Source organism: Neoarius graeffei, chromosome 11 (genome assembly GCF_027579695.1).
Source record: "Neoarius graeffei isolate fNeoGra1 chromosome 11, fNeoGra1.pri, whole genome shotgun sequence".
Taxonomy (NCBI): domain Eukaryota; kingdom Metazoa; phylum Chordata; class Actinopteri; order Siluriformes; family Ariidae; genus Neoarius; species Neoarius graeffei.
The window spans coordinates 48,492,228-48,518,355 of NC_083579.1; the positions used below are offsets into that span (position 1 = coordinate 48,492,228).

Consider the following 26,128-nt stretch of genomic DNA (forward strand, 5'->3'; position numbering starts at 1 on the left):
ATCACAGGGCTGACACATAGACACAGACAACCATTCACACTCACACCTACGGTCAATTTAGAGCCACCAGTTAACCTAACCTGCATGTCTTTGGACTGTGGGGGAAACTGGAGCACCCGGAGGAAGCCCACGTGGACACGGGGAGAACATGCAAACTCCACACAGAAAGGCCCTCGCCGGCCCCGGGGCTCGAACCCGGACCTTCTTGCTGTGAGGCGACAGCGCTAACCACTACACCACCGTGCCGCCCAAACATTAGTTTTCCAACACAAAATTAAATGTTACAGAAAAATGTTTGTATGTCAGAAAAGAAAGCAGCATATTACATAACAGACCACTTTTCAGACAAAAACATGATGAAGGCTGCTGGGTTTTGGTGCAAAATGAAGACGCGAGTGTGACAAAGTGTCCAGAAGAACTGTGGCTGGTTCTGCAAGATGCTCAGTAAAACCTACAGCTCATTTCCTTATAAAACTGCACTCACTGTACCTGAGACAACTATATTTTTTTAAGCAAAGAGTCATCTCACACCAAATATTGACTTTTTTCATGCATTACTACTTACTGATGTTTATGGTATTTTTTAATGTAGAAACATTTCATTATTTCTGAAGGCATCTTTGCTCTACAGCATTTTGTTGCATGTGCCTAAGACTTTTGCACAGTACTGTGTGTCTATATATATATATATATATATATATATATATATATATATATAAGAACTGAATGGTCTCTGAAGCATTTTTTGTCCTGTCTGCAGACCTGATATGGCTAGCTTCCACCTCTACTGTCCAATCCATCAAGCAAGCCAGTGGAAGTGCTGTTTTAGGTGATCCAAGCCATCTGTATGTGGTTTGGCTTATTACAGGTGGGCTTGGCTAATGTCTTTCCCACGTAGCAAGCTCAATAAAAACGTCCACACTGGTTTATGATTGAACATACTGGACGCATTCATACACTGGCATGAGGAAGAAGAGGGAGACGCTGCCTGGTTCAGCTTGCCAGCGTTGTACATGTTCAACATTCCTCCCTACCGTGTGGTGAGGAGAATCCCTTTCCCTGAGATCTGTCTGGCAACTACACACCATGACACAAGTATAGCTCAGCGAGCGGCCCATAAATTCTTAGTGTTCGACAAAATGCTCCGACGGCTATGTTAAATTAAGAGCAATGGCAAATTAAATGAACGCTGACGATATTCATCAGAATCTAGGTTACAATTTCACAATAGTGACACATTTTCTTATTGTCTTGTGGATGGTCTGACAGTGCTTACTTGATGCCCCACATATTTCGTGGGACAACTGCAGTCCTAAAACCTGTTTAATTGTCTGCTGCCACCTACTGTCTTGATGAGAATAGTGATCTTGTCAACTTGAAAATTTTATGAAGGTGAAAAGGGATATATACATTTACAGCATTTGGTAGATGATCTTAACTAGCATGACTTACAGAAATGCTTTGTAGTCTCCATCAAAAACATACTAATGCTAGTACAGTATGGTCACGATTTATCACCTATCAAAACTGTCTGAGTTTTGATAGTTCTCTAAAACAACGTTAGAGAGGAGCTAACAAAGCAAGTCGAAGCTACAAGTGAGCAAGACACTCTTGAGTATGAGAGAAACTGACATACCCAACATGAGCAACAAATCAAGCAATGTTGTAGTCAGCAGTATAAGATATTTAATAAAACAAGCTAATGTAGGTGTCCTACCTTCAACCATATCCATTGTGTCTGGAGGCACACAGTGTCCAGCATGACTCACAGCCCAGACTGGGTATCTTTGGTTAAATGCCTGATATAATGTCCACATGAAGGTCTTATAAAATCCCACTATGCCAGGGTTGCCTGTAGAGAGGAGAGAAAAATCACGCTGAATAATCTGTTGTCTGCTTTCCCTCAAAGATGCTGAAGAAAGAAACTGACATGAAGGAAAGCAGAAAGTAAAAAGTGGGAACATTTCATGCATCTTCACTGTGCCCAAATAAAAGAGCTGCTGTGAGATATGCCAAGTCTCATTGCCAATAAGACTTGGAATTAAATGATGAAAAGGCAAAAAGTGTCAAGAAAAAATGTGATTTGAACTCACAACCCTATGACTAGTGAGTAGTTGTTGTTATTATTATTATTATTATTATTATTATTATTATTGGGGTGTCACGGTGGTGTAGTGGTTAGCGCTGTCGCCTCAAAGCAAGACGGTCCGGGTTCGAGCCCCGTGGCCGGCGAGGGCCTTTCTGTGTGGAGTTTGCATGTTCTCCCCGTGTCCGTGTGGGTTTCCTCCGGGTGCTCCGGTTTCCCCCACAGTCCAAAGACATGCAGGTTAGGTTAACTGGTGACTCTAAATTGAGCGTAGGTGTGAATGTGAGTGTGAATGGTTGTCTGTGTCTATGTGTCAGCCCTGTGATGACCTGGCGACTTGTCCAGGGTGTACCCCGCCTTTCACCCGTAGTCAGCTGGGATAGGCTCCAGCTTGCCTGCGACCCTGTACAACAGGATAAAGCGGCTAGAGATAATGAGATGAGATGAGAAAATAAATTATGCTGTAATTAAAAAAAAAAAATCTTTCCTGCCTCCAGTTTGTGTGATTAATGGTGGCATCACATGTTGTGCTTTTGATATTTATTCAAGGGTTTTGGTTCAGCCAGACCCTCAGGATTTGAGGTAGGTACTGAGGGCCTTAACTGGCTAAATCTTACTTAGCCACTCAGAAAGATATGATATGACGCATAAGAAGATGTAAAACATAACTGATATCTAGCTGCCATTGCTGCTGCCAGTGTGTCCTCTATCTGTGCAGCCAAGCTAATTTTCTTTAGCACTCTGCATTCATCAGTGTGTCATAATAAAATAATAGATGTGCGTGTGAGCAAGTGTGTGATGGAAATATGGCTAAAAGAGTTTCCAAAAACCACTCTTTTATGCATCATTTTTGAGAAAAACAGGCCAAATCTAAACTGGAGAAAACCGTTTTGGAAACACTGGCACTAAGTAACTGTAGGCGCTGAGTGGGATGTTGGAGGTGTAAATTCCATCCATAGTGTCCACTTAGGCAGTCGATAAATCTCAGTCTAGTGAGTCATTTGGCCTGCTAAGAATGCAGTGAGGCTGCGCAATGAGCAAAACTGTCCCAGATGCAGCTTCTTCTTCACATGAAGACAAACTGAATAGAAGTCTAGGCTCTGTAGTCTAGTACTGCAAAAATCATCAGTGAAAAATCTACACTGTAATTTAAACCGAGACAAAACTGTGAATCGAATGTGAATCAGTGTCTGAAAAAACAGTGTAGGCACGGGATAAATAAAGTAGCAATGCATATGCAAGTCTTTTCTTTTGAAGTAGTGGAGCAGCTGGCTTTGGTAATCAAACCTTATCAAATCTATGCCTTAGAGCAAACTCAAACACTTCACAAGCCACTTAACACCATTAATGACTAAATACAAAACCTCTAAACAAGAGCATGTGAGGGCTGAAGAAACTGCCGAGACCTTCAAAACAGCTGCGGTGTATGAGTAGTAGGCCACGCAACGATGACTTGATCTTTATCGCTAGGAAACTCACAGCACTTACTCTTTGCGAATTATTTTTCATTGATTCGATTTTAAACAAAGACAGACAAATTTTGAGAATGGGCGGCACTTACTCTTTTTGTTTTCATATTTGGAATCAATTTTCACCAATCATTAAAAAAACAAGAGTGCTCTGAGAGCACAATATCCCCCGCTGACAACTATGCCATAACTGGTAAAATGTGACTGAATTGAACGAAATTGCAATATGCGTATTACCGACATATAACAAAGAATCCTGTCAAGTTTCGTGAAATTCCTCCAAACATTGCGAGAGGAGTTGATTTCAGAAGGTGAGGACACTTCCCGGGACAGACGGACGGATGGACATCGCCGCGACATAATCCCCCTTTGGGCCTTTCGGCCAGCGGGGGATAAAAACAACATAGCTGCTTACAACTCAATGCCTTGCTGGCTTGCAAAGATGATTATGCGAGCAAGCAAGTCTTTATCTTGCTTGTAATATCTGTCATATTACAAATGACCATCTGTGGGGGCGGGGACAACTGAAAAGGGACTTTACATTAACCAAATGAGAAATGTCAATATGAATTTTGCATTAAGATTAAATTCCAGGAGAAAGTCTGTCTGCTTAATTTTCAAACAATCAGATTAATGCAATTAATTCCTGGGGTGAAAACCACCCTCTGATTAATTGGATATTATAGCAAGTTTTTGTGTGATTTAACTATGCAGCATTTTATAGCTAGTGTTGAAAAATATGTGCAGAACATACAAGTTTTTAAACCAATTCCCTCTGCTTAATTATTTGATTCACTCTCTATAGCTCCCTTTGCTTACAGTAGCCCATGTTATACGTTAATAACATACACGTGGTTATTTGGGTTGTCATGTGTCTATGATATGAAGAGAAAATATTGGTAAAATACAGACTTTTTTTTCTATGTGCAAAGCAGCTTATATTAAAGATGCTGACTGCAAAGTCATCTGAAATTTTCAAATTTTTTTATTGTGCATGGGATTTTCTATGTCTCGCAAGAACAATATCCTGCGGATGAGATGTGATCATTTGATGTGCCAAGGGTCGCTTTTCTCCATTTTGGGACCGTTTTCCTACCTCTTGAGGTAAACAGTATGGCGCTATGGAAACAGCCAAATGTGAGGAGCTTTAACTAATCAGCATGACTATGGAACTGCGTCACACCAAGATGGCGATGCACGGAAAACATTGTGACTTTGCATCGACCTCGGAGAGTTTTGAGTCGCAGATATGTAATTTGTGGTTGACATTCGTGAATAGATCCATGAAACAAAAGATGGCTATATCTTTTCTCTGTGTTATCGTTTCTTTCTCTGTAAGATCAAAACATTAGGTGTATAACTCCATACTCGCTACCGTGGAGTCGAGTCCATGTGTTCTAAGGCTAAGCTAGCTAAGCACTACCTAGAGTGCTTTAGTTATCTGTTCAGAAAAATGACATCATCTACCCTTTCTCTATTTTGCAGTTGCACTCACTAGGCAGGCTTTCCTTTTCTTTTCCGCTGGCTTTTAGCTGAAGGGAGAGCGGAGTCCGCCATGTTTGTCCACACCGACTTGTTTTGGTGAAAAGTAGGTCAAACATGCCCCATGGTGGTCAGGTGATATTGTTGCTTACTTGCTTTGGCAATCTCCGGAATTGTAAAATGCAGGATGCATTTTATCTCGGCAAAACATTTACACACAGGATGCATGGTGTGTGCGCAGCGCAACGTCTCGAAACTCCAACAGCAATAGAAATAAAACATTTTGCCTAGAATTCAACTTTGCAGTCAGAACCTTTAATTACAGTCATTCTGTTCAGTCCAATATTGATTGTCTTTTGGTTTTATCCATACTTTATTTTACACACCAGTCAATGTGTTATTTTTTTCTCTCGTCCTATTATTCTTCCTGCAAAACTTTGAAGAAGTAGTGTCACTGGCTGGCATGTACTAGGAAGGATAAATGAAGTACGACAACGACACTTTTTAAAATTCCAGTTTAATATTACCATCATTTATGTAGTCTGTTAAATCTGTATTAAAACATGCCATATATATATAATTATTGTACTTACAGGCCACTTTGTCCATGGAATAAAAACATGCATTCTCTTCCCTTCTAGTGGGTTTATTGATGGCATGCAATATTGTTATCATATCGCTTATTCTCCATGTATTACGCGACTCTCCCCAAAGGAGAATGTCGAGACAACATGACGTCACACATTGGAGCTGATGCGAAGATCCAATGACAAAACTTTTCTGCTGCGCATGCGCACAATCATTTCTTTGTCGGCCAGGAAAGAGAGAAGATCCAGTGCTAGGTTTAAGCACTAAATAAATAAACTGAAAACTGAAACTTAAGACACGCTGAACACCTGAAAGGCTACCAAAACTTCATTACATATTCTTCATGCATATTTACAAGACAAAAACATACCAAAGGACATCGAAAAACTGGAAAAGAGACATGTCAGAGATGTAAAACTTCAACGCTAGCGAGTGACTGACAATTTGTACACAAACATGGCTGCAAGGTTTGCTTCATTAAAAGCGGAAGATTTTAAGAGAATTTTGAAAGAGAAAGACACGCTGAACACCTGAAAGACTACCAAAACTTCACTGGATATTCTTCACACATTTAAATCTTCTGCATTAAATATATGGAAAAACTGGAAAAGAGACACATCGGAGAGGTAAAACTTCCGCGCTAGTGAGTGACTGTTTGTACACAAAGGTTTGCTTCATTAAAAACGGAAGATTTAAAGTGGAAGATTAAAAGTTGAATATACTTTGAAAGAGAAAGACACGCCGAACACCCAGAAGGCTACCAAAACTTCACTGGATATTCTTCACACATATTTACAAGAGAAAAACATACCAACGGACACTGAAAAACTGGAAAAGAGAGCAATTGTGGAAATATTGTCAAATTTCTACTTGGACAATAGTCAATTCCTGGTTATATAACCTACATGGTGTACTCCAGAGTGGAGCAGTGCTTCAGTTCCTTTACCCCCCCCCCCAAAAAAAAAAAAAAAAAATCTGTCCCTCTGAGTTACATGTCGGTCCTGGGATCAAGATGCTGACCTCTTCTGCTCCTCGGACCTGCCTGATCCATCCTGGTGCCCTGTGTCTGGTTGGAGTTTCATAGCATCGCTCCTGTGGAGGGCGGCCCCATGTGGACAGTTGGGGGTCGCACCTGGAGGACGGTCTGGACTCTTGCAGTGGTGCTTTTGTGGCTGGGGACTGCAGTTGACTTGCTGACTTTGGGACTATGGTTATCGTGAACGGTTTTGCGCTCGGGTTTCCGTCGGTGGGGGGTTTATAGCATCAACGAAGCTGACTTTATGTTAGGACTGTTAATGTTATAGTCATGTTGTCTGTTGTTGCCCGGATGGGGATGGGTTCCCTTTTGAGTCTGGTTCCTCTCGAGGTTTCTTCCTCATGTCGTCTGAGGGAGTTTTTCCTTGCCACCGTCACCACAAGCGTGCTCATCGGGGATAGATTAGGGATAAAATTAGCTCATATTTTAAGACGTTCAAATTCTGTAAAGCTGCTTTGTGACAATGTTTATTGTTAAAAGCGCTATACAAATAAATTTGACTTGACTTGACTTGGAGGTGAGGAAAAGTGATGGAGACTTTTACAAGAGGACTTCACTCGTGGACTTCACTCAGCAAAGCCCTTCTGTTTTGAACAACTGCAATGTAACAATTAACTACGACCAAAAGTAACTGTGGACTTGAACTGTCAACCTGGATATAGCTTGTATACAAGTTGGGTTGTTGTTCAGGCTTTTTGGACTTGTACCATTTTTATTGTTATAACTTTGACTTTGTACAGTACATTGGATTGACAGAACATTGAATTACATTCGATCAGAATCGGCATTCAATATTGGTAAGTCACCCCCCTGTTCTTAACTTTTTGTAATTGTTCCATCGAATGTCTCATCTCATCTCATTATCTGTAGCCGCTTTATCCTGTCCTACAGGGTCGCAGGCAAGCTGGAGCCTATCCCAGCTGACTACGGGCGAAAGGCGGGGTACACCCTGGACAAGTCGCCAGGTCATCACAGGGCTGACACATAGACACAGACAACCATTCACACTCACATTCACACCTACGGTCAATTTAGAGTCACCAGTTAACCTAACCTGCATGTCTTTGGACTGTGGGGGAAACCGGAGCATCCGGAGGAAACCCACGCGGACACGGGGAGAACATGCAAACTCCACACAGAAAGGCCCTCGCCGGCCACGGGGCTCGAACCCAGACCTTCTTGCTGTGAGGCGACAGCACTATAACCACTACACCATCGTGCCACCCCGCTATCAAACATGCATTCCGATATTCAACAAAACAAGAAATAGAATCTTGATAGGGGGAAAAAAAATTTGCCTTCAGTTCTCCTTTAACTGCAGAATATCACTGTTTGGAAACAGATCATTCGCAACTGTATTTTTAAACTTTTTTTTTAAATATTGCTTCTATTTTGCACAAAACTGAAACTTGGCTACTATCTGCATGTGTTTATTGCAAATATCTATATTTACTATAATAAATACACCTCAGGCTCAGTGAATATCGGTGATTATTATACATACAGGACACTTTTTCGATGGAATAAAAACGTGTTCTAGTCCCTTCTAGCGGGTTTCATTCATTTGGTTTGATAGCATGCAATATTGTTAGCATGTCGCTTATCCGACATGTATTACATCACTCTACCCAATGGAGAATGAGCGTTGAATATGGTTTACGATATTGCATGGTTGTCAAGACGACATAACATTACACGTCGGAGACATAAAACTTCCGTACTAGCGAGTGTGACAATGTGGAAACAAACATGGCCGTCAGGTTTGCTTCGTTAAATACGGAAGATTTTGAATGAGAAAGACGCGTTGAATAATACTGGCTCGTGGTTAGTGGTATATCAGATATATTCCATTCAGCTACTCATCTTCGACTCGTTCGATATCATGCGAGCTGAATGGAATATATCTGATATACCACGCAAAAAATCCAGCCAATTTTATTAAAATAAATCACCTAGACTTCGTCTCGATTATTATTCACCGATATTCACTTCACCTTGGATAAATAACTGTTAAATAAACCTAGAGTGCACGATTACTGCATCGTGCTGCAATTCTGCTACCCTGTTCTGAAAAGCCTGTTCGCACAGATGTTTATTTTCTGCTTAATTTTGTTTGTTCGTTCTATTTCCCAAAACAGTATCCTAAATTGACCCACTGCACCCCTGAACAGGCAGTTACTTCTTCGTATTAATTTACAAAACCTTATCTTTACAATCTGAATTGTCTTTACCTTCGACATGGATATTATCTGTAGAGAAAATGGATTATCCACACCGTTCACGCAAATAAAAATTTCATTCAAATTAGACTTGTATTAGGCGTACACTAATATCTAGATTCCAACTTAAGGCTTAAAGGAGAACTGAAGGCAATTTATCATCAAAATTCTATTTATCTCATTTCACTAAATATCGGAATGCATGTTTGATCGCTATTTTGTCGCCGCTACAGCAAGTCACGAGTGCGTGAAATACTACTACTACTACTAATAATAATAATATTGGCTGGCTTTTTTCGTGGTATAGCAGATATACCTATTCCATTCAGCTAGCATGATATTGAACGAGTCTTTGACTCGTTCAATATCTTGCTAGCTGAATGGAATATATCTGATAGACCACTCAAAGCCAGCCAATATTATTTAAATATGTAACTATGTTCATACTGAATGGGCATGGACTGCTTTCGGGCAAATCTCTGTTCATCAGTCTCTGAGCACATTTAGACATTACTGTCAGTACTGAAGTCTGGACAGGAGGCAGGCAGGGAGCGAAGGCCAACTGCAGTCCTTCCAAGCCCTCTTTCACCATATTCAGCATGATTAATGATTGCTTCAAGTCACTACAATAAAGTCATTGTCACTCTCTATCAAGACCTAGACAGAATAAAAAGCCTTCCCAAAACACTGGGCTGTTAAACCCCCAGCTGTAATGGCAAAGTGTGAGGGAGCTGGTAAGGAACTGGAGTACACCATGTAGGTTATATAACCAGGAAACTCTATGTGCAGAATTCATGACTATAAAATGTGGTGTTTATTTGTGTGTTTATGAGAACATTACAGTCAGGAAGTTGGAGTTCTCCCTTCTTTCCCATCATATGTGTCTTTGGATGAGAATCAAAAGGACAATAAAGACAAGTCGTGCCTGTTTCTGTGCACAGAGAAAAAATTTAAAAGAGGTATTCCTATATTTTGGGGGGAAAAAAGGGCACAGAAGCATGAGCCATCTTCTCCTCTCCCTCATGCTATCATTTCCCCCTTTCTACAGAGTTCATAAATTCAGCACTGTTCACTGGAACATTAAACAGATACCTTGCCTGCCGTCTCTGACCCCGAGGCTGCATGGACTACCACGCCACTGACGTAGCCTTGCAGGTGCAGAGCCCACTCTCTCCGACAACCTTTACACACACACACACACACACACACACACACACACACACACACACACACACCTAAATCTCTGTTAGGCTAGCCAAACAGTGATGTGCGGCCCTTGAGGCCTTTGTAGGATGAAATACGTTGTCAAGTTTGGCACAAGTGAAAAATTTTGCACTGCATACTGGGGATAAGACGCATTCTAGTCTGGGACACAATCCCAAATTCACCAGCTGAACATAAACTGTCGACTTTGATTGATATCTTCAATGCTGAATCACAGTCGCAGATTTAGATCACAAAATAAGCCTTTTCGAGAAGAAGTATTTGAGACGACATCATCCCTGAAGGCGCTGGAATTCTTTACCACAGACACTTGTGGAGTACCCTTTAATGGATTGGCTCTTAACATGCCAAAATGTCTATCCATCTTACGAAAGAGGAAGAAGTGAAAATGATTTATTGACCCTGGCAAACATACAGACAAGGGTCAGTGTGGCCAGATCTTCTGATAGACAACTTTATCTCGGAGGGCTCTTGATTCTGTGTGCTTCCAGATGAGAGCAAGGCTGAAGGAGATTACTTCAGAGATGCCTGATGTCTCTTTTACAAAATCACCCACATCCCAAAAGTGACCTAAATCAATCAACCATTACCATATAAAATTAAATACAATAATTTGTGGTAAGAATTACACCATAATGGCCAAAGTTTGTTTAAAATGCAAGAACAGGTGTGTAAGCACTAGACTAGCATCAACTCAGTGTTCATTATCCAAGGTGTTCCCAATTGCTATGCTTACTACAGGACCTCATTTGCAGGAACAGATGAATGATATGAGTTTGGAGAAAAAAGGGCCAGCAACAGAAAAGTGTGAGGCTTAAGCAGAGAAAGAAAGAAAGAAAGAAAGAAAGAAAGAAAGAAAGAAAGAAAGAAAGAAAGAAAGAAAGAAAGAAAGAAAGAAAGAAAGAAAGAAAGAAAGAAAGAAAGAAAGAAAGAAAGAAAGAAAGAAAGAAAGAAAACTTGGGGGAGGAGGGACCACGAGGAGTGACAAGGGCACTCCATATAGCTTTCATATTCTAGGAAAATTTAAAAGGCCTGGAAAAAAGTCAGAAGGAAAAAAAAAAACCTTCATGCTTCAATCATTATTACAATACATGACTTTAGGTAGATTGATTGAGCAAGCCCTCAGTGATTGGAAAAGAGGAAGGAGACCTCATAGCAACACCCTTATAGATAGTATATGGGGATCTGAGGAAAGACTAGAAGGAATCTTTGTAAGATCATTATGAATTATCAAACAATGTGATACTGAAGGTTATTGGAAGCAGCTGCTTGGAGAGTGCCGTGCACATCAGGTTCTCATAAATGTAAACCATCTGTAGAGGCCATTCCAAACCCTCTGAACATCTTTATAGCTTTAATATGAGCTATAACAAGTTACTCTTCTCTAACCCCCCCCCCCCCCCAACAAATTATGAATAGCTCAACAACACTTAAAAAGTTTAAACTGCTTAATTCTCAAAAGAAGTAAAACAACAGTCATCAATCACCTAATCATAGCATATGTTGGCAGCGTCTAGTCACAAAGTTAAACTCTTTGAATGTACAACATGTTCAAAAATACACACCGAAGCACATTTTACATTTTAGTGCTATGCTATAATACTTATTCCAAAGAGCAGCTGTGTCTCAGTGGTAAAACTCTCGGCACTGGTTATCTCCCAGTAGTGGTCATGCAGAGCTAAACATATCTCAAGACAATTAGGAGAAGCTGTGGCTATTTAGTGATCCAACAGATCAACATGGGTGTTATGCATCAAATGTTAACTGCAACCAAAAGGAATGTCAATTCATCTGGGCACAGATCCTATCGCTACTTTCAGGCTCTCCTGATTAACTGGAATTTGATCCCATTGGGGAAATACCTGACATCTAAAAAGGTTGAAATAACCCGTGTTTGGTCTGATAAGACTAGAGATAACCAGAGATACTCTGCACGAAACACAGAAATCTGTATGAAACAAGTCATTAAACTTATCAGTCTGGCAGGGGTAAAACTCTGCACGCTGTCTATAAACAGCTCATTAATATAAAACATCATAACACAGGACACCATTAGACTACTTCTAAAGTCATTACAATTTAACAAGAAGAGCGTTCATGTCATTCTATATATTATTAACGTTTTGTGACCTTAGTATTACAAGGTTCTCTCTGGGTGAAGAGCTGTTTTGAGATACGGGACATCAAAGGTTTGACATTCCAGCTAGCAAAACCCTTAAGTAGTGTAATTTATATCTACAGCTCAACAAGATCTACATTTTATGGTTACTTCAAACTTACATTATCAAAACTGACAGTCAATAAGAAAGTATTAGATTTTTAAACACAGATAGAACTCAGATAGCGTCAGAATCTCTTAAACGCATTAAATAACTAATAAATAGTATTGGTCTATCCACATTCACTGGATATAAGCAATATCGCGTTCTGATTGGCTAACCTACTACTATGATATCAGCTCATATACCGTGAGTAGAGAAAAACAAAATGGCAGCGCGTGTTGCTGAACCAACCGAGGATGAAATAAAAACTACTTGAAAACAAAACCTTAAAAAAAAAGGCAACAAAATATGGAATGGAAGCATTTGATGGTACGAACACATCTTTTTTATTTTTTAAGAATTATTAGGCCATCCTTAAAAAAAATCCGTTTCCTGTCCACCGGGTGAGCAAAAAAATTTCACACTTAAGCAAATGTTTGAAAACTCCGGATCTCCTTCCTTCATTGCGGCTGCCATTTTTTTGTGCCGCACAGCGCATGCGCAGAGCTGATTCAATTCTATATTCTGTGCGGAATGCAAGGCTTTCCACAAGCGCCGGCTGCTGGCCATACAGCCGACTACACAATTAAGTCCAGCCGGCTACTTTAATGACTATTATTTTTGTAGCCCACAGGCTCTAAATATTAATTTTCGATTTTAATAAAATTAAATGTTTATCTAACGGACTGACAATAATGTCAAACTGAACCGCACTCATTTAAGTTGTGATTCGCGCTGTTTGTACCGATAATAACCACAAATTCCCCGCCGACTTCGTTGATCAAGGGAGAGTAACTCATCCGCGGCCCTGACATGCGGTGTGTGCGCGCGCTCAGCGGAGGCAGTAGTGTGTCGGAGGGAACAGAAGCAGAGATGACGCTTATTTTGTCTCCGGTAAACCAGTCTTCTCTCGTTCAATTATGTGCTGGCATCAAAAGACACCGTTGGTTGTAAATGAAACCAAACTGAGTGGTTGGAGTTTATTTGCATACACAAATGGAGAAATGTTCGCTGAGTGTTTAATTGTGTAGCCCCACTGCAGACCGTTGTCGTTGTTAATTCATAGCATGCTCAGTTGCGTGAATGTGTCATGCACCGAAAATAAGAGATTTACAAGCCAGGAACGCCTCATGACGCAATACGCAAGAAAAGAAAGAAGATTTACTGCCATTTTACTTTGTATTTGAGTAAAGTGAATAAATAAATGGTCTGTGGAAAATACATTTAATCCTGGGAACTGCGTGCACAGGAGTTTATTTTGTGTTTATCCCCCCCCGGCTGGCTACTTATTTGTCATGGCTGGCTAGTATGAGCCTTAGTGGAAAGCCCTGGGAATGCGTAAATGTCAAGTTCGAGTTTAGATTTACGAACCCGAAAAAAATGTCGAAAAACCTGGGGGCGTCAGGGCTCAGGTGGATAAGGCGCCACACCATAAATCCGGGGACCCGGGTTCGATTCTGACCCGAGGTCATTTCCCGATCCCTCCCCGTCTCTCTCTCCTGCTCATTTCCTGTCTCTACACTGTCCTATCCAATAAAGGTGAAAAAAGCCCAAAAAATATCTTTAAAAAAAAAAATGTCGAAAAACCGGCGTTAAAAAAAAAATTTCAACCGCACAAACGGCACTCACCTGGCCGGTGGACCGGAAACAGAAAATTTTTTAATAATGGCCTTATTATAGCATTTTTCACAAATTGTTCCTATCATTTCGCCAGTTTATTTACATTCTAAGCGGAAATTATTTTGTCAGACGTTTTGTATAAAGTTTTTTATTTAGCGAATTTGCAAAAAAAAATGCTCTGTTTCTCAAAATCCAGTGAATGTGGATAGAATAAAACAGTTATTCCACTCAATCTCATCATACATGGCTTATCAGCTCATGTATGACTTGATTTCGTAGAATAACTTTTAACTGCACTAAGTAGGAAGACATTTTGAGTCTATTCAGACCACATTATGATAGTACTGTATACACTCAATATCCACTTTATTAGGAACCTGTACATTGATGCAGTTATCTACACAGTTAATCATTTGGCAGCAGCACAATGTATAAAATCATGGGGGGTGGGATGTTTAACCATCTGACAGCTTTTGGTACCAGAAGTGTTGGTTTGACTATTTCAGAAGCTGCTGATCTCCTTGGCTTTTCATACACAACATTACATTACGTTAATGGCATTTAGCAGACACACTTATCCAGAGTGACATACCCAAACATATTCAAAGCAGCCTGGGGAGAAGTTGGGGGTTAGGTGTCTTGCTCAAGGGCACTTCAGCCATTCCTGCCGGGCCAGGGAATCGAACTGGCAAGCTTTTGATCCCAAAGCTGCTTCTCTAACCATTAGGCCATGGCTTCCCTTCAGGTAAGCATCTCTTGGGTTTACACAGAATGGTGCAATCCACCATTTACCCATTTTATAAATGCTACTTCCAGCATGATAATATACCACGTCACAAAGCAAAAATAATCTCAAACTGGTTCCATGAGCATGAATTTAAGATTTAAATCCATTACAGAGCCTCTTTGGGATGTGAGAGAACAGAAGATTCACAGCATGAATGTGCAGCCGACAAATCTGCAGCAATTATGTGATGCAATTACGTCGACATGAGTCTGAATCTCAAAGGAAGGTTTCCAACACCTTGTGGAATCCATGCCATGAACAAAACAAGGTTTGGGGGTGTGGGGGGTGGGTGTATCTGTGCAACCACACGAACACGTTTTATCAATGACTGTTTATTAAGGCCCCTGTATGTAGCTAGCTGTAATACTTAATGCTAATGTTATCCATAATTCTAGCTTTCTGATGTGCTCAAGATTTCCAGTTTGCAAGTGTTACACTCTAAATCTAGCAAGTACATTAGACCTGGACTGTACCTGTTTTGTATGCTTATTTTTTTTTAATACTCTAATAGAGCATCTCAAGCTAAAAGGTGCTTTCTCCTCTAACTCATCATACTGAGGTTTTAAACCTGTCCTTTTCTGCCTGAGCGTAAATTAAACGTGAGTATTAATGGACCTTGGCTGCCAACGTTGTGCTCTACATTCCAATGTTCATCCTGGAGGATGATTGAATTTGATTTGTAGACAGATTTTTTTTTTCCAAATCTCAAGTGATGGTGGTTAACTAAAATGACACAGAACCTTATAATACTGAGGTCAGGACTTGATAAGATAAAATTAATGTTTTTCAAGAACTTTACAGAACAGAACAACAACTTTATTTATCACACATGCACTTAAGCATGTAGTGAAAGTCCTCCTTTGCATTTAACCCATCTAAAGCAGTGAACACACACACACACGCACGTGAGCAATGAGCTAGCCTGGGCCCGCCCATCCTAAGCGTGACGCAACATGAGGGCCTGTTGCGAGCTTAGTCTGGCCAGGCAAGCTATCTACAGCTCTTCCAAGCTCCCGAAAAATCGGGAACCAATCAACTTTGAGCATCTCCAACGGCCCTGGGTAGAGGCGTGTTCAAGGCACTGACGTAGTAGAACTGCGACCGGAAGCCATAGATTGTTTACAGAATCTATGCCAGAAGCGCTTCATTCACTAGAAACATTACGAACATGGAGCAAGTTCTCATTGAAAACGGAGCAAAGAGCAGCCCTGGAGGTATTTATTGAAAGGAAGGACATTTTTGCCTTGCTCCCGACCGGCTTCGGTAAGAGTTTAATCTACCAGTTAGCCCCGTCGCGTCACATACGTCAGAGGAAAGAGTGATGTGATTGGTTTAAGCTTCGTCACAGCCTTTTCTGGCTTCGACCAGTAGCAAACTGAGGCATTTCAGGGAGGCGGGTCAACCACGGGCTCTGGGAAACGGTTGGGCTTAATATCTTGGCCAGACCAATAGCTCGTAGAGCTTTGCAGTCGCGTTAGCCAGACTAGCAATGAGCGCACACACATACCCAGAGCAGTGGGCAGCTACGCTACAGCACCTGGGGAGCAGTTGGAGGTTAGGTGCCTTGCTCAAGGGCACTTCAGCCCAAGGCATCTATTGTACGGCAAACCAGATATTTACTAATGTCGGCAGAGATAAAAGAAAAGGTTTACTCTGACATGTAACTCTGACCATTATTCAATGTCACTCGTAAATCAATTCCTGATAGGTAAGAATGTACCTGTCATAAAATGACAAAGCATGACAAGTCTACTGTGGACTTTTACTGAGCTTAAGCTACGACGTTCACCTCAGGGACTGGTCACATCCCTCTCTCAGAATTTTATGCTAAGTTTTTGTAACCTATTAAAACCTCTGCACCTGCACTCCCACCATGATGGATATGAAACACTGGAAGAGCAGGAGGGTTGATTCTGGTGAGACGATGGTGATTATTGTTGTTATCTCTAGGGAAAAGGTCACAGACTCTACAATAACAGCCCTTCACACGAGCTCTGAGAGGGCCATAAAGAGTCCATTGAGCACAATGCTCAGTGACATTCAGAGCTGAAGAAAAGCAGGCGCTCAATGCAGCCATCGTTAAGGTCATCGGCCTGAGCGAGTTTTCTCTTAGTGACACCTGTAGCTGGAGTCTCACTGACTAAAAAGTGAACCGAAAGAAATCGACATGTGCTAAATGTTCATGATGCAAGTTATATATACACGAAAGAAATTGGAATCGGGGAGAGATTACATCACTGCACTTTCTAGTTTTAGTTATAAACCTAGACAATGAAACCCTTTGAAAAGGAGGTCTGACTGCAAAGCATGAAGCAAATCACATCATTGTAATATGATAAAACGAAGACAAGACTGAAGACCGAATCAAATACACCGTATAAAAGTACTGCAGCTATTTGATTTTTTAAAAGTATACAATCTGTGAAATATTTGTTCATTAAAACTAGACAGCCCTTCGATTTCATAAAATCGGTGAAATTTAGTTCCCTCTGAAATGTGGTCATTGTGATATATGTTTATTTCTGTAATATCTAAAAAAAAAAAACCCCAGATCATTCCGTGGCTAGGAAGTTATTTAATTTGAGGGGATTCCCTAGCAAATAATGTGCATGAAATACTCGCTTCGTGCAGTCAAGCAGACAGAGGAAGTCCACGTGCGCATGCACAGGTTTACCTTCTTCTTCTTTTCCTTCTTCTGTTGGGTTTTCCGTCATGTGGCATCCACAGTGTTACATTACTGCCATCTACAGGTTTACCTTTGATTGTGCACTGACAGTTACATCATTCTGTCGCTAAACGAACAGCTGATCACACCGAGGTGCTCGCTGACTGCCGATATTTATTAGTTTGGTCCTGTGTTTCCTTTCCTTTGCAACATAACGTCTTTTCTTCTTGCTTTCTCTTACTGTAGTCGGTCTTTCACGTTTCATTCGCACACTCACGTCCTCCATTTTTCTCTCCTGTTTCAAATTTGTATCCTACAATGCCTTGCGCGAACGGGGAAAGCCCACCACACCATGCATGACGTAGTATCTTGATTTGGGTCGGGGTGAAGCAAGAAAAAATCTCATCTCATCTCATTATCTCTAGCCGCTTTATCCTTCTACAGGGTCGCAGGCAAGCTGGAGCCTATCCCAGCTGACTACGGGCGAAAGGCGGGGTACACCCTGGACAAGTCGCCAGGTCATCACAGGGCTGACACATAGACACAGACAACCATTCACACTCACATTCACACCTACGGTCAATTTAGAGTCACCAGTTAACCTAACCTGCATGTCTTTGGACTGTGGGGGAAACCGGAGCACCCGGAGGAAACCCACGCGGACACAGGGAGAACATGCAAACTCCACACAGAAAGGCCCTCGCCGGACCCGGGGTTCGAACCCAGGACCTTCTTGCTGTGAGGCGACAGCGCTAACCACTACACCACCGTGCCGCCCGCAAGAAAAAATAGTGGAGAATTTAGGGCCACGTGGCCCTAAATTCATTAATTGTTCTATTAAAAAACTAATAAAATCGGAAGTCTGTGATTTGAATTCAGTAGCTTTCGGTCCACTAAACAAAAATAACTGGGTGTCGGGGAAAATTATTTTTACGACCTACACTTGAAAAATCTGAAAGGCAGTCTACTTTAAGGATCCATTGTCTTCACAGTGTCATGATCACATCTTCCTGTAATGTCACAATCATGGAATTTTCCTTATATAACACTTTTATTATACTCAGCATGCACTACAGACATCTAATCAAGTGAAATCACCTTCGCAAACAATAATTAAAAAAAAACTTGAAAGGAGAAAAATACAATTAACTCATATTTACTGAAGTAAACTTGCATTTCATTCCATAAATCATGATACGAGGCTCGACGTTAAATCATATCAGATACCGTACGTAATGTACATTATATGACAGCATACCTCAGATGACTAATTCATATCTGTCTGTGGAAAGTTTTTGGAATGCAAACGGGTTCGAAAACACTTTAACTTTAACCTGCCAAATATGTTTCCTCCCATTGAAAATCCTAATATTAAAATAAACAGAGATTATGTGCTGGCATAAACTCATCTATGTTTTTCCATAAACTCTCCTGGTTTTCTGAAAAGTAATTAAAATACTCACACAAATTTATGGGATTTTAATAAACTTGAAAGCTCACCAGAAAAAAAAAAAAAACGCTCTCGCATACAATGAGCCATTCGAAACACATCACTGCAATTTCACGCTGCTTTGCTTTGCCACTTACTTAACTTGCATCTTGCCCTATGCAATGATCATAGATTATACAGGAAAACACAGCAGTATCCTGAAAACAATGTGAATTTCTGAAAAGCTGAGACATCAAATAAATTCGCATTTTCATGTAAAAAAAAAATTACATAAGGTTTCAAATAATAAGTAGGTTATGTAACCATGCTTCTATGATGGAGAGGAGGATTGCAATTGTGGTTTCTTTTGGAACTAGCTGAATTTTCCAATTTGCTCATTTATTTGCCAGATACTAATAGCATAGTCATTATAGGTGCTTTCGGACCAAGGAAACTTTTTCCTACCTCTTAGAACTGTCGGAGGAATTTCTCCCTTTTTTGTGTGTCCACACTACAGGAAATGAGAACGATCGTAGTTCTTAGAATGCTGTTTTGGGGATTTTTTTAGCTCCTACTTCAGGGTAGGTACACGTATCCCTACTGCCTATGTCTGTTGTAGCAGCTGAATAGCAATCAGCTTTGCCAGTTCACCTTTGTGGGCAGACCCGTGTGTTTGGTGGTGGTCCACAACAGCCTCGTAGTACTCGAGTCCAGGATTTGGACTCGAGTCCGACTCGTGCCCTAATTTTAAAAACTCGTGACTTGATTTGGACTTGAGCACTGGTGACTCGGACTCATACATTAACTGCATTAGGACTCATAAATTGGAGACAAGAACTCTGATTTTTTTCTTTATTTTTGTAGCATGTCATAATAATTTGGTATAAGATATTTACATCTACATTAAATTTTGTACTGATTTTGTGCAAGAGTGTCACACCTGCATGCCTTGGTGTGTGCATCAGATAGATGCACTCTTGGGCGCACTCCGGACAGCACGCGCACCAAGTGGACTCGACTGCACAGGATTAAGGTGCAATCAGTGCGTCTGTATAAAAACTGTGAAAACACACTTTGCGAAGTATTGAGTTGCGTTGCTGACACTTTACCGAGCCTTGTTTCCTTGTTTGGTTTCCTGATCCTTGATTTCCTGTTTCTCGTCTTTGATTCTGCCGAGTCTACGATAGCCTGTTTCACGATTTTGCCTGCTGTTCTGGATTGTTTACCTGTCTTCACTTGGATTAATAAACAGACCTTCTGCAATTACATCTGTCTCTCAACCATCTCTGACAGAATACTTCGCACTCCCTGACAAAAAGAATGCACATTCACCTGTTCATACGGCATGTTCAGGAACAAACTAATGTTAATGGTGCTAAAACAGCCACCGTCAAATGGCACAGTTGGAGTCTTGTTCTTGGACTCGACTTGAAATTTTCTTTAGTGACCTGGCGACTTGTCCAGGGTGTACCCCGCCTTTCGCCTGTAGTCAGTTGGGATAGGCTCCAGCTTGTCTGCGACCCTGTAGAACAGGATAAAGCGGCTACAGATAATAAGATGAGATTTGGACTTGAACACTGCAGACTTGGGATTGGACTCGGACTTGAGGTTTAGTGACTCAACTACAACACTGGTCCACAATAAAGTTAGTAACTCTTTATTTTCACATACAATGCAAATATGCCTCTGTATATTTCAATTAATTATGCCCTAGAATAAAGGTCATACTCTGAGGTTTCTGTATTGTTATGGGTCAGACAGCGACATCACTGTAGCCTGAACTGTGTCCTGCCTGACTCCATCAATAGGCAATAATATGATGGCTACATGCTTTATTTTTATTTTTTGCAAATGTCTTTGAGCAAGAATGAATTAGTATTGACCAATGCCACATACTAAGTCTCATCCAGGTTCATTTTTTTCTTTCAAGCTGGAGATTTCCAGTTTCAGTATGTGCACAAGACTTGTCTTTCATTAATTACATTTAAAATTTTTAATATTAATTTAATGCAATTATACAGTGGTGCTTGAAAGTTTGTGAACTCTTTAGAATTTTCTATATTTCTGCATAAATATGACCTAAAACATCACCAGAATTTCACACAAGTCCTAAAAGTAGATAAAGAGAACCCAGTTAAACAAATGAGACAAAAATATTATACTTGGTCATTTATTTATTGAGGAAAATAATCCAATATTACATATCTGTGAGTGGCAAAAGTATGTGAACCTTTGCTTTCAGTATCTGGTGTGACCCCCTAGTGCAGCAATAACTGCAAATAAATGTTTCCGGTAACTGTTGATCAGTCCTGCACACCGGCTTGGAGGAATTTTAGCCCATTCCTCCGTACAGAACAGCTTCAACTCTGGGATGTTGGTGGGTTTCCTAACGTGAACTGCTCGCTTCAGGTCCTTCCACAACATTTCCATTGGATTAAGGTCAGGACTTTGACTTGGCCATTCCAAAACATTAACTTTATTCTTCTTTAACCATTCTATGTTTGAACGACTTGTGTGCTTAGGGTTGTTGTCTTGCTGCATGCCCCACCTTCTCTTGAGGTTCAGTTCATGGACAGATGTCCTGACATTTTCCTTTAGAATTCGTTGGTATAATTCAGAATTCATTGTTCCATCAATGATGGCAAGCCATCTTGGCCCAGATGCAGCAAAGCAGGCCCAAACCATGATACTACCACCACCATGTTTCACAGATGGGATAAGGTTCTGATGCTGGAATGCAGTGCTTTCCTTTCTCCAAACATAATGCTTCTCATTTAAACCAAAAAGTTCTATTTTGGTCTCATCCGTCCACAAAACATTTTTCCAATAGCCTTCTGGCTTGTCCATATGATCTTTAGCAAACTGCAGACGAGCAGCAATACTCTTTTTGGAGAGCAGTGGCTTTCTCCTTGCAACCCTGACAAGCACACCATTGTTGTTCAGTGTTCTCCTGATGGTGGACTCATGAACATTAACATTAGCCAATGTGAGAGAGGCCTTCAGTTGCTTAGAAGTTACCCTGGGGTCCTTTGTGACCCCACCAACTATTACACACCTTGCTCTTGGAGTGATCTTTGTTGGTTGACCACTCCTGGGGAGGGTAACAATGGTCTTGAATTTCCTCCATTTGTACACAATCTGTCTGACTGTGGATTGGTGGAGTCCAGACTCTTTAGAGATAGTTTTGTAACCTTTTCCAGCCTGATGAGCCTCAACAACGCTTTTTCTGAGGTCCTCAGAAATCTCCTTTGTTCGTGCCATGATAGACTTCCACAAACATATGTTGTGAAGATCAGACTTTGATAGATCCCTGTTCTTTAAATAAAACAGGGTGCCCACTCACACCTGATTGTCATCCCATTGATTGAAAACACCTGACTCTAATTTCACCTTCAGATTAACTGCTAATCCTAGAGGTTCACATACTTTTGCCACTCACAGATATGTAATATTGAATCATTTTCCTCAATAAATAAATGACCAAGTATAATATTTTTGTCTCATTTGTTTAACTGGGTTCTCTTGATCTACTTTTAGGACTTGTCTGAAAATATGATGTTTTAGGTCATGTTTATGCAGAAATATAGAAAATTCTAAAGGGTTCACAAACTTTCAAGCACCACTGTATCTGGTTTGTTAAAGCTTATACCTGAGTTTGCTATTTTTGCCTATCTAATCTTCATTACTGATGCAACTAATAACATTTTGCATCAAATTTTTGGCATATCAAAAGTTCACTGCATATTAAATACCTAAAAAAATAAAAAATAAAAAAAGTAAGTATACATTGCCTACCAACAGTGTACATCTGTACAAACTGGCCCATTTCACATACCTGGGATAATGAGGAAGAGTACTTTGGGTGCATTAGAGTTTTTAGTAGCTATGTACAGGTCTCTGTGCCCGTATTTAAGCAACTCAGTGACAGCACCTCTGCAGTAGACATACTCCACAGCTGCATCCTCTTTCAGGCTGCCCATCGCATGAGATGGATGAGCACAGCCGTGCGATGGGCCTAAACACACACATGCATAAACAGTGTTGAGGTTTTTTTTTTAAATCTCTATTATCTATTCATGTGCTTAATTTTTTATTAGCGTAGATAACACTATACACACGCCATTTCCACAGTTACATCCACGAACATTACTGCGTCACCACTTAGATAGAGCAGGTATCCTTGTTGAGAAAATACAATCTAAAATCAATCAAGTTAACAGATTCCATTTTTATTGGTGTTTATTAGCGTGTGCCATGAGCATATAATTAAGGAGATTGAACAGTGGAAATGGGATTCAGGCCTGCCACCCGGCTCCAGATTCACACTTTGGTGATGGAAACAAAGTGTAGATCTAACATATACTTAAGTCCTCTAGGAACAAGTCAGTCCTTGTCTTTGAATTACCTTTTTTTTTAAAAAAAAAATAGGGAATGCCTCATTGTTCTAAAGTTAGCCTTATATAAAAATAGAACATAGTTTTATGTCACAATTTCAATATGTTAACTGCTGTTCATTGAACAACTAATAGTCATGGCTATTCCAATTTTTATTATTTTAGGATCAAAAGTGTCTCAACAAGTGTTATATGGGCCTTTAATGAATTGTTTGTGAAAGACATCAATGCAGACTACAGGTGTGATGTGTGATCTGTGAGGTACAGACAGGAGCATCAAATACACTCCAATATTAACAAACATGACCTTTCTTTCCTGTAAGCTTCACATACGACCATCCACCAATTACCTAATGCCTATATAATGTCTATAGTCTGTATCATTTGATATAGTGCAACTCTGTGGGCTATAAGTAGTTAAGTTATTCATGGCATATAATTTATATTTGTCAGTTTGATCTAGTGCAAGTCTTGTTTTGGTAACCCATTCTTCACAGATGTCAGTAATAACATATGCTGTCTGTGATGACAAATGTGTCCAAAATGCTCAGTTTTTACAGAGTCACTGTTATCAAGGCACACATTTGGAAAAGGGTTCAAAAATAAGGCTTTGGGGCACATTTGGGAGCACAAGAATTGTTCTTGGGCAGCACGGTGGTGTAGTGATTAGCGCTGTCGCCTCACAGCAAGAAGGTCTGGGTTCGAGCCCCGTGGCCAGCTAGGGCCTTTCTGTGTGGAGTTTGCATGTCCTCCCCGTGTCCGCGTGGGTTTCCTCCGGGTGCTCTGGTTTCCCCCACAGTCCAAAGACATGCAGGTTAGGTTAACTGGTGACTCTAAATTGACCGTAGGTGTGAATGTGAGTGTGAATGGTTGTCTGTGTCTATGTGTCAGCCCTGTGATGACCTGGCGACTTGTCCAGGGTGTACCCCGCCTTTCGCCCGTAGTCAGCTGGGATAGGCTCCAGCTTGCCTGCGACCCTGTAGAACAGGATAAAGCGGCTAGAGATAATGAGATGAGATGAGAATTGTTCTTCCTCTGCTGTTGGCTTTGCTATCAAATAGCTTCTGCATCGTATGCAATGCATTAGATGTCAAACAGGAAGCAATCTGGGATTCAGCTTTAGTTAAAAGACCTTGAGAAGCAACAATTCCAGAAATATTTCCTGTGGTGTTACAAAGTAATAGCTTGTTAAGTAAGTAGTATTGATAAATGTCTGGTATACATACATCCAGAAAAATGGCTCATCAGCTCATCATTATCCTGGAGAGAAATTTCTGATGTATTACATTTAATGGAATATATAGTATTTTATAATCAATGGCACTCTTTTTTTTTCTCTTCAATATTTTTAATGCTATTTTTAAGATCTAGTGCATTTCATTCTTTAGTTTTATCATTGACAGTTTTATAATTAACATTTAAAGACTCATTTGTTAATTAAGTCAGTTACCAATGTCATTCACACTAACTAAAAGTGAACTGCAGTCACAGTGCTTGAGCTGTCAGAAAGATTTATACTCAGGCTCTACTGTTACATTTCAGAATCAAATCTGATCACACAGATATTTTTAGAGAGCAGGCTTTCTGGGTTTGTTATAAATCACAACTCTCCTTACCGACAAAGAATTTAACGTCGTTTTGGATGGCAAGAAACTTTATAAAATTGGTTTTCCTAAGAGTTTCTACTCTCCTCCTCAACACAAACACCATAGCAAGAAATCATGAACCGATTGAACACAAACTTCCGTGTTTTGCTTCCTCTGGTCCTTCGATTCGTTGCTCACTGAACGGTTTGTCTCCATTACTGCCACCTGCTGTTTGGATGAAATAAATGTAAAGTCACTTTTGTTTTTAGGCTGCTTATACAGTAGGAGTGTCATTTTGACCTCTCCATGACCTCTCCATTTTCTGTCACTTCATTCATATCTTCGAACAGCACAAAGACTTCCTTGAACAGAGTGTTTAATCACAGATATAATATCTGCTCACTGGTGGTCATTTTCCACCTACTATTTGCGTACCCAAGGGTGGCATGGTGGTGTAGTGGTTAGTACTGTCACCTCACAGCAAGAAGGTTCCGGGTTCAAACCTCACTGCCGATGGGGGCCTTTCTGTGTGGAGTTTGCATGTTCTTCCCGTATCTGCATGGGTTTCTTCTGGGTGCTCTGGTTTCCCCCACAGTTTCAAAGACTGTGTACAAGACAGTGCATACTTCGTGCTGGTCCCAAGCCCAGATAAATTGGGGAGGGTTGTGTCAGGAAGGGCATCTGATGTAAAACCTATGCCAAATCAAGTATGCGGAACCCTGAACGTACAGGAGCAGCCGAAAGAAGAAGAAGATCTGTGTACCCAGGAGTGTAGTGAGGAATTCAGTACCCTCTGAATGAATTTTAATGCATACCCCTCAAATCCCAACATTTATTCAGAAACAATCAGTGCGTTTACATGCACATCCAAATCGAGCTACTGTCGGTAATCGAGCTAAGGGTCCCAGCAGGGGTGCCAGAGAAATCCAATCCTATATGCACACAAGGAAATCGAGCTATTGTGTGAGGTACATTGTGCACCCGAGCCACAGGTGGCACTACACGCCCCATCATGTTGGTAGACTTCCGGTTGTTGTCATGAAGAAGAGCTATTCAAGAGCTATTCAAGAGTTCCTCCTGACCTCTTCTGCTGCTCGCTACTACTACTGTTGTCATGCCGACCGAGGCTGGTGTGTTTCCCGCTTGTAGTCTCGTCACTCGTCACTTCCGGAAGGGGCAGTGCTGAAGTAAGTAGCTCGACTACGTAGCTCGATAGGGTTTACATGCACTAAGTAGCTCGGCTACAATCGCATAATCTAGGTCTCATAGCTCGATTACGAGA

The 26,128-nt window shown here is 40.7% G+C and overlaps 1 protein-coding gene across 2 annotated transcripts in view; it reads right to left on the reverse strand.

Annotated features, from left to right (window-relative positions):
* ldah (lipid droplet associated hydrolase) overlaps positions 1 to 26,128 on the reverse strand; it is an 82,074-nt gene that overhangs the window by 47,691 nt on the left and 8,255 nt on the right. Inside the window, exons 1-3 of one of the 2 annotated variants that reach the window (XM_060934084.1) lie at positions 24,877 to 25,019; positions 22,702 to 22,881; positions 1,718 to 1,852 (exon numbers count right to left, since the gene is read on the reverse strand). In XM_060934084.1, coding sequence (XP_060790067.1) covers positions 1,718 to 1,852; positions 22,702 to 22,881; positions 24,877 to 24,970 — 409 coding nt within the window. In that variant the 5' untranslated portion in view covers positions 24,971 to 25,019. Of the gene's footprint in view, positions 1 to 1,717; positions 1,853 to 22,701; positions 22,882 to 24,876; positions 25,020 to 26,128 lie in introns of those variants that run through there. The other variant, XM_060934085.1, reaches the window with a different exon arrangement.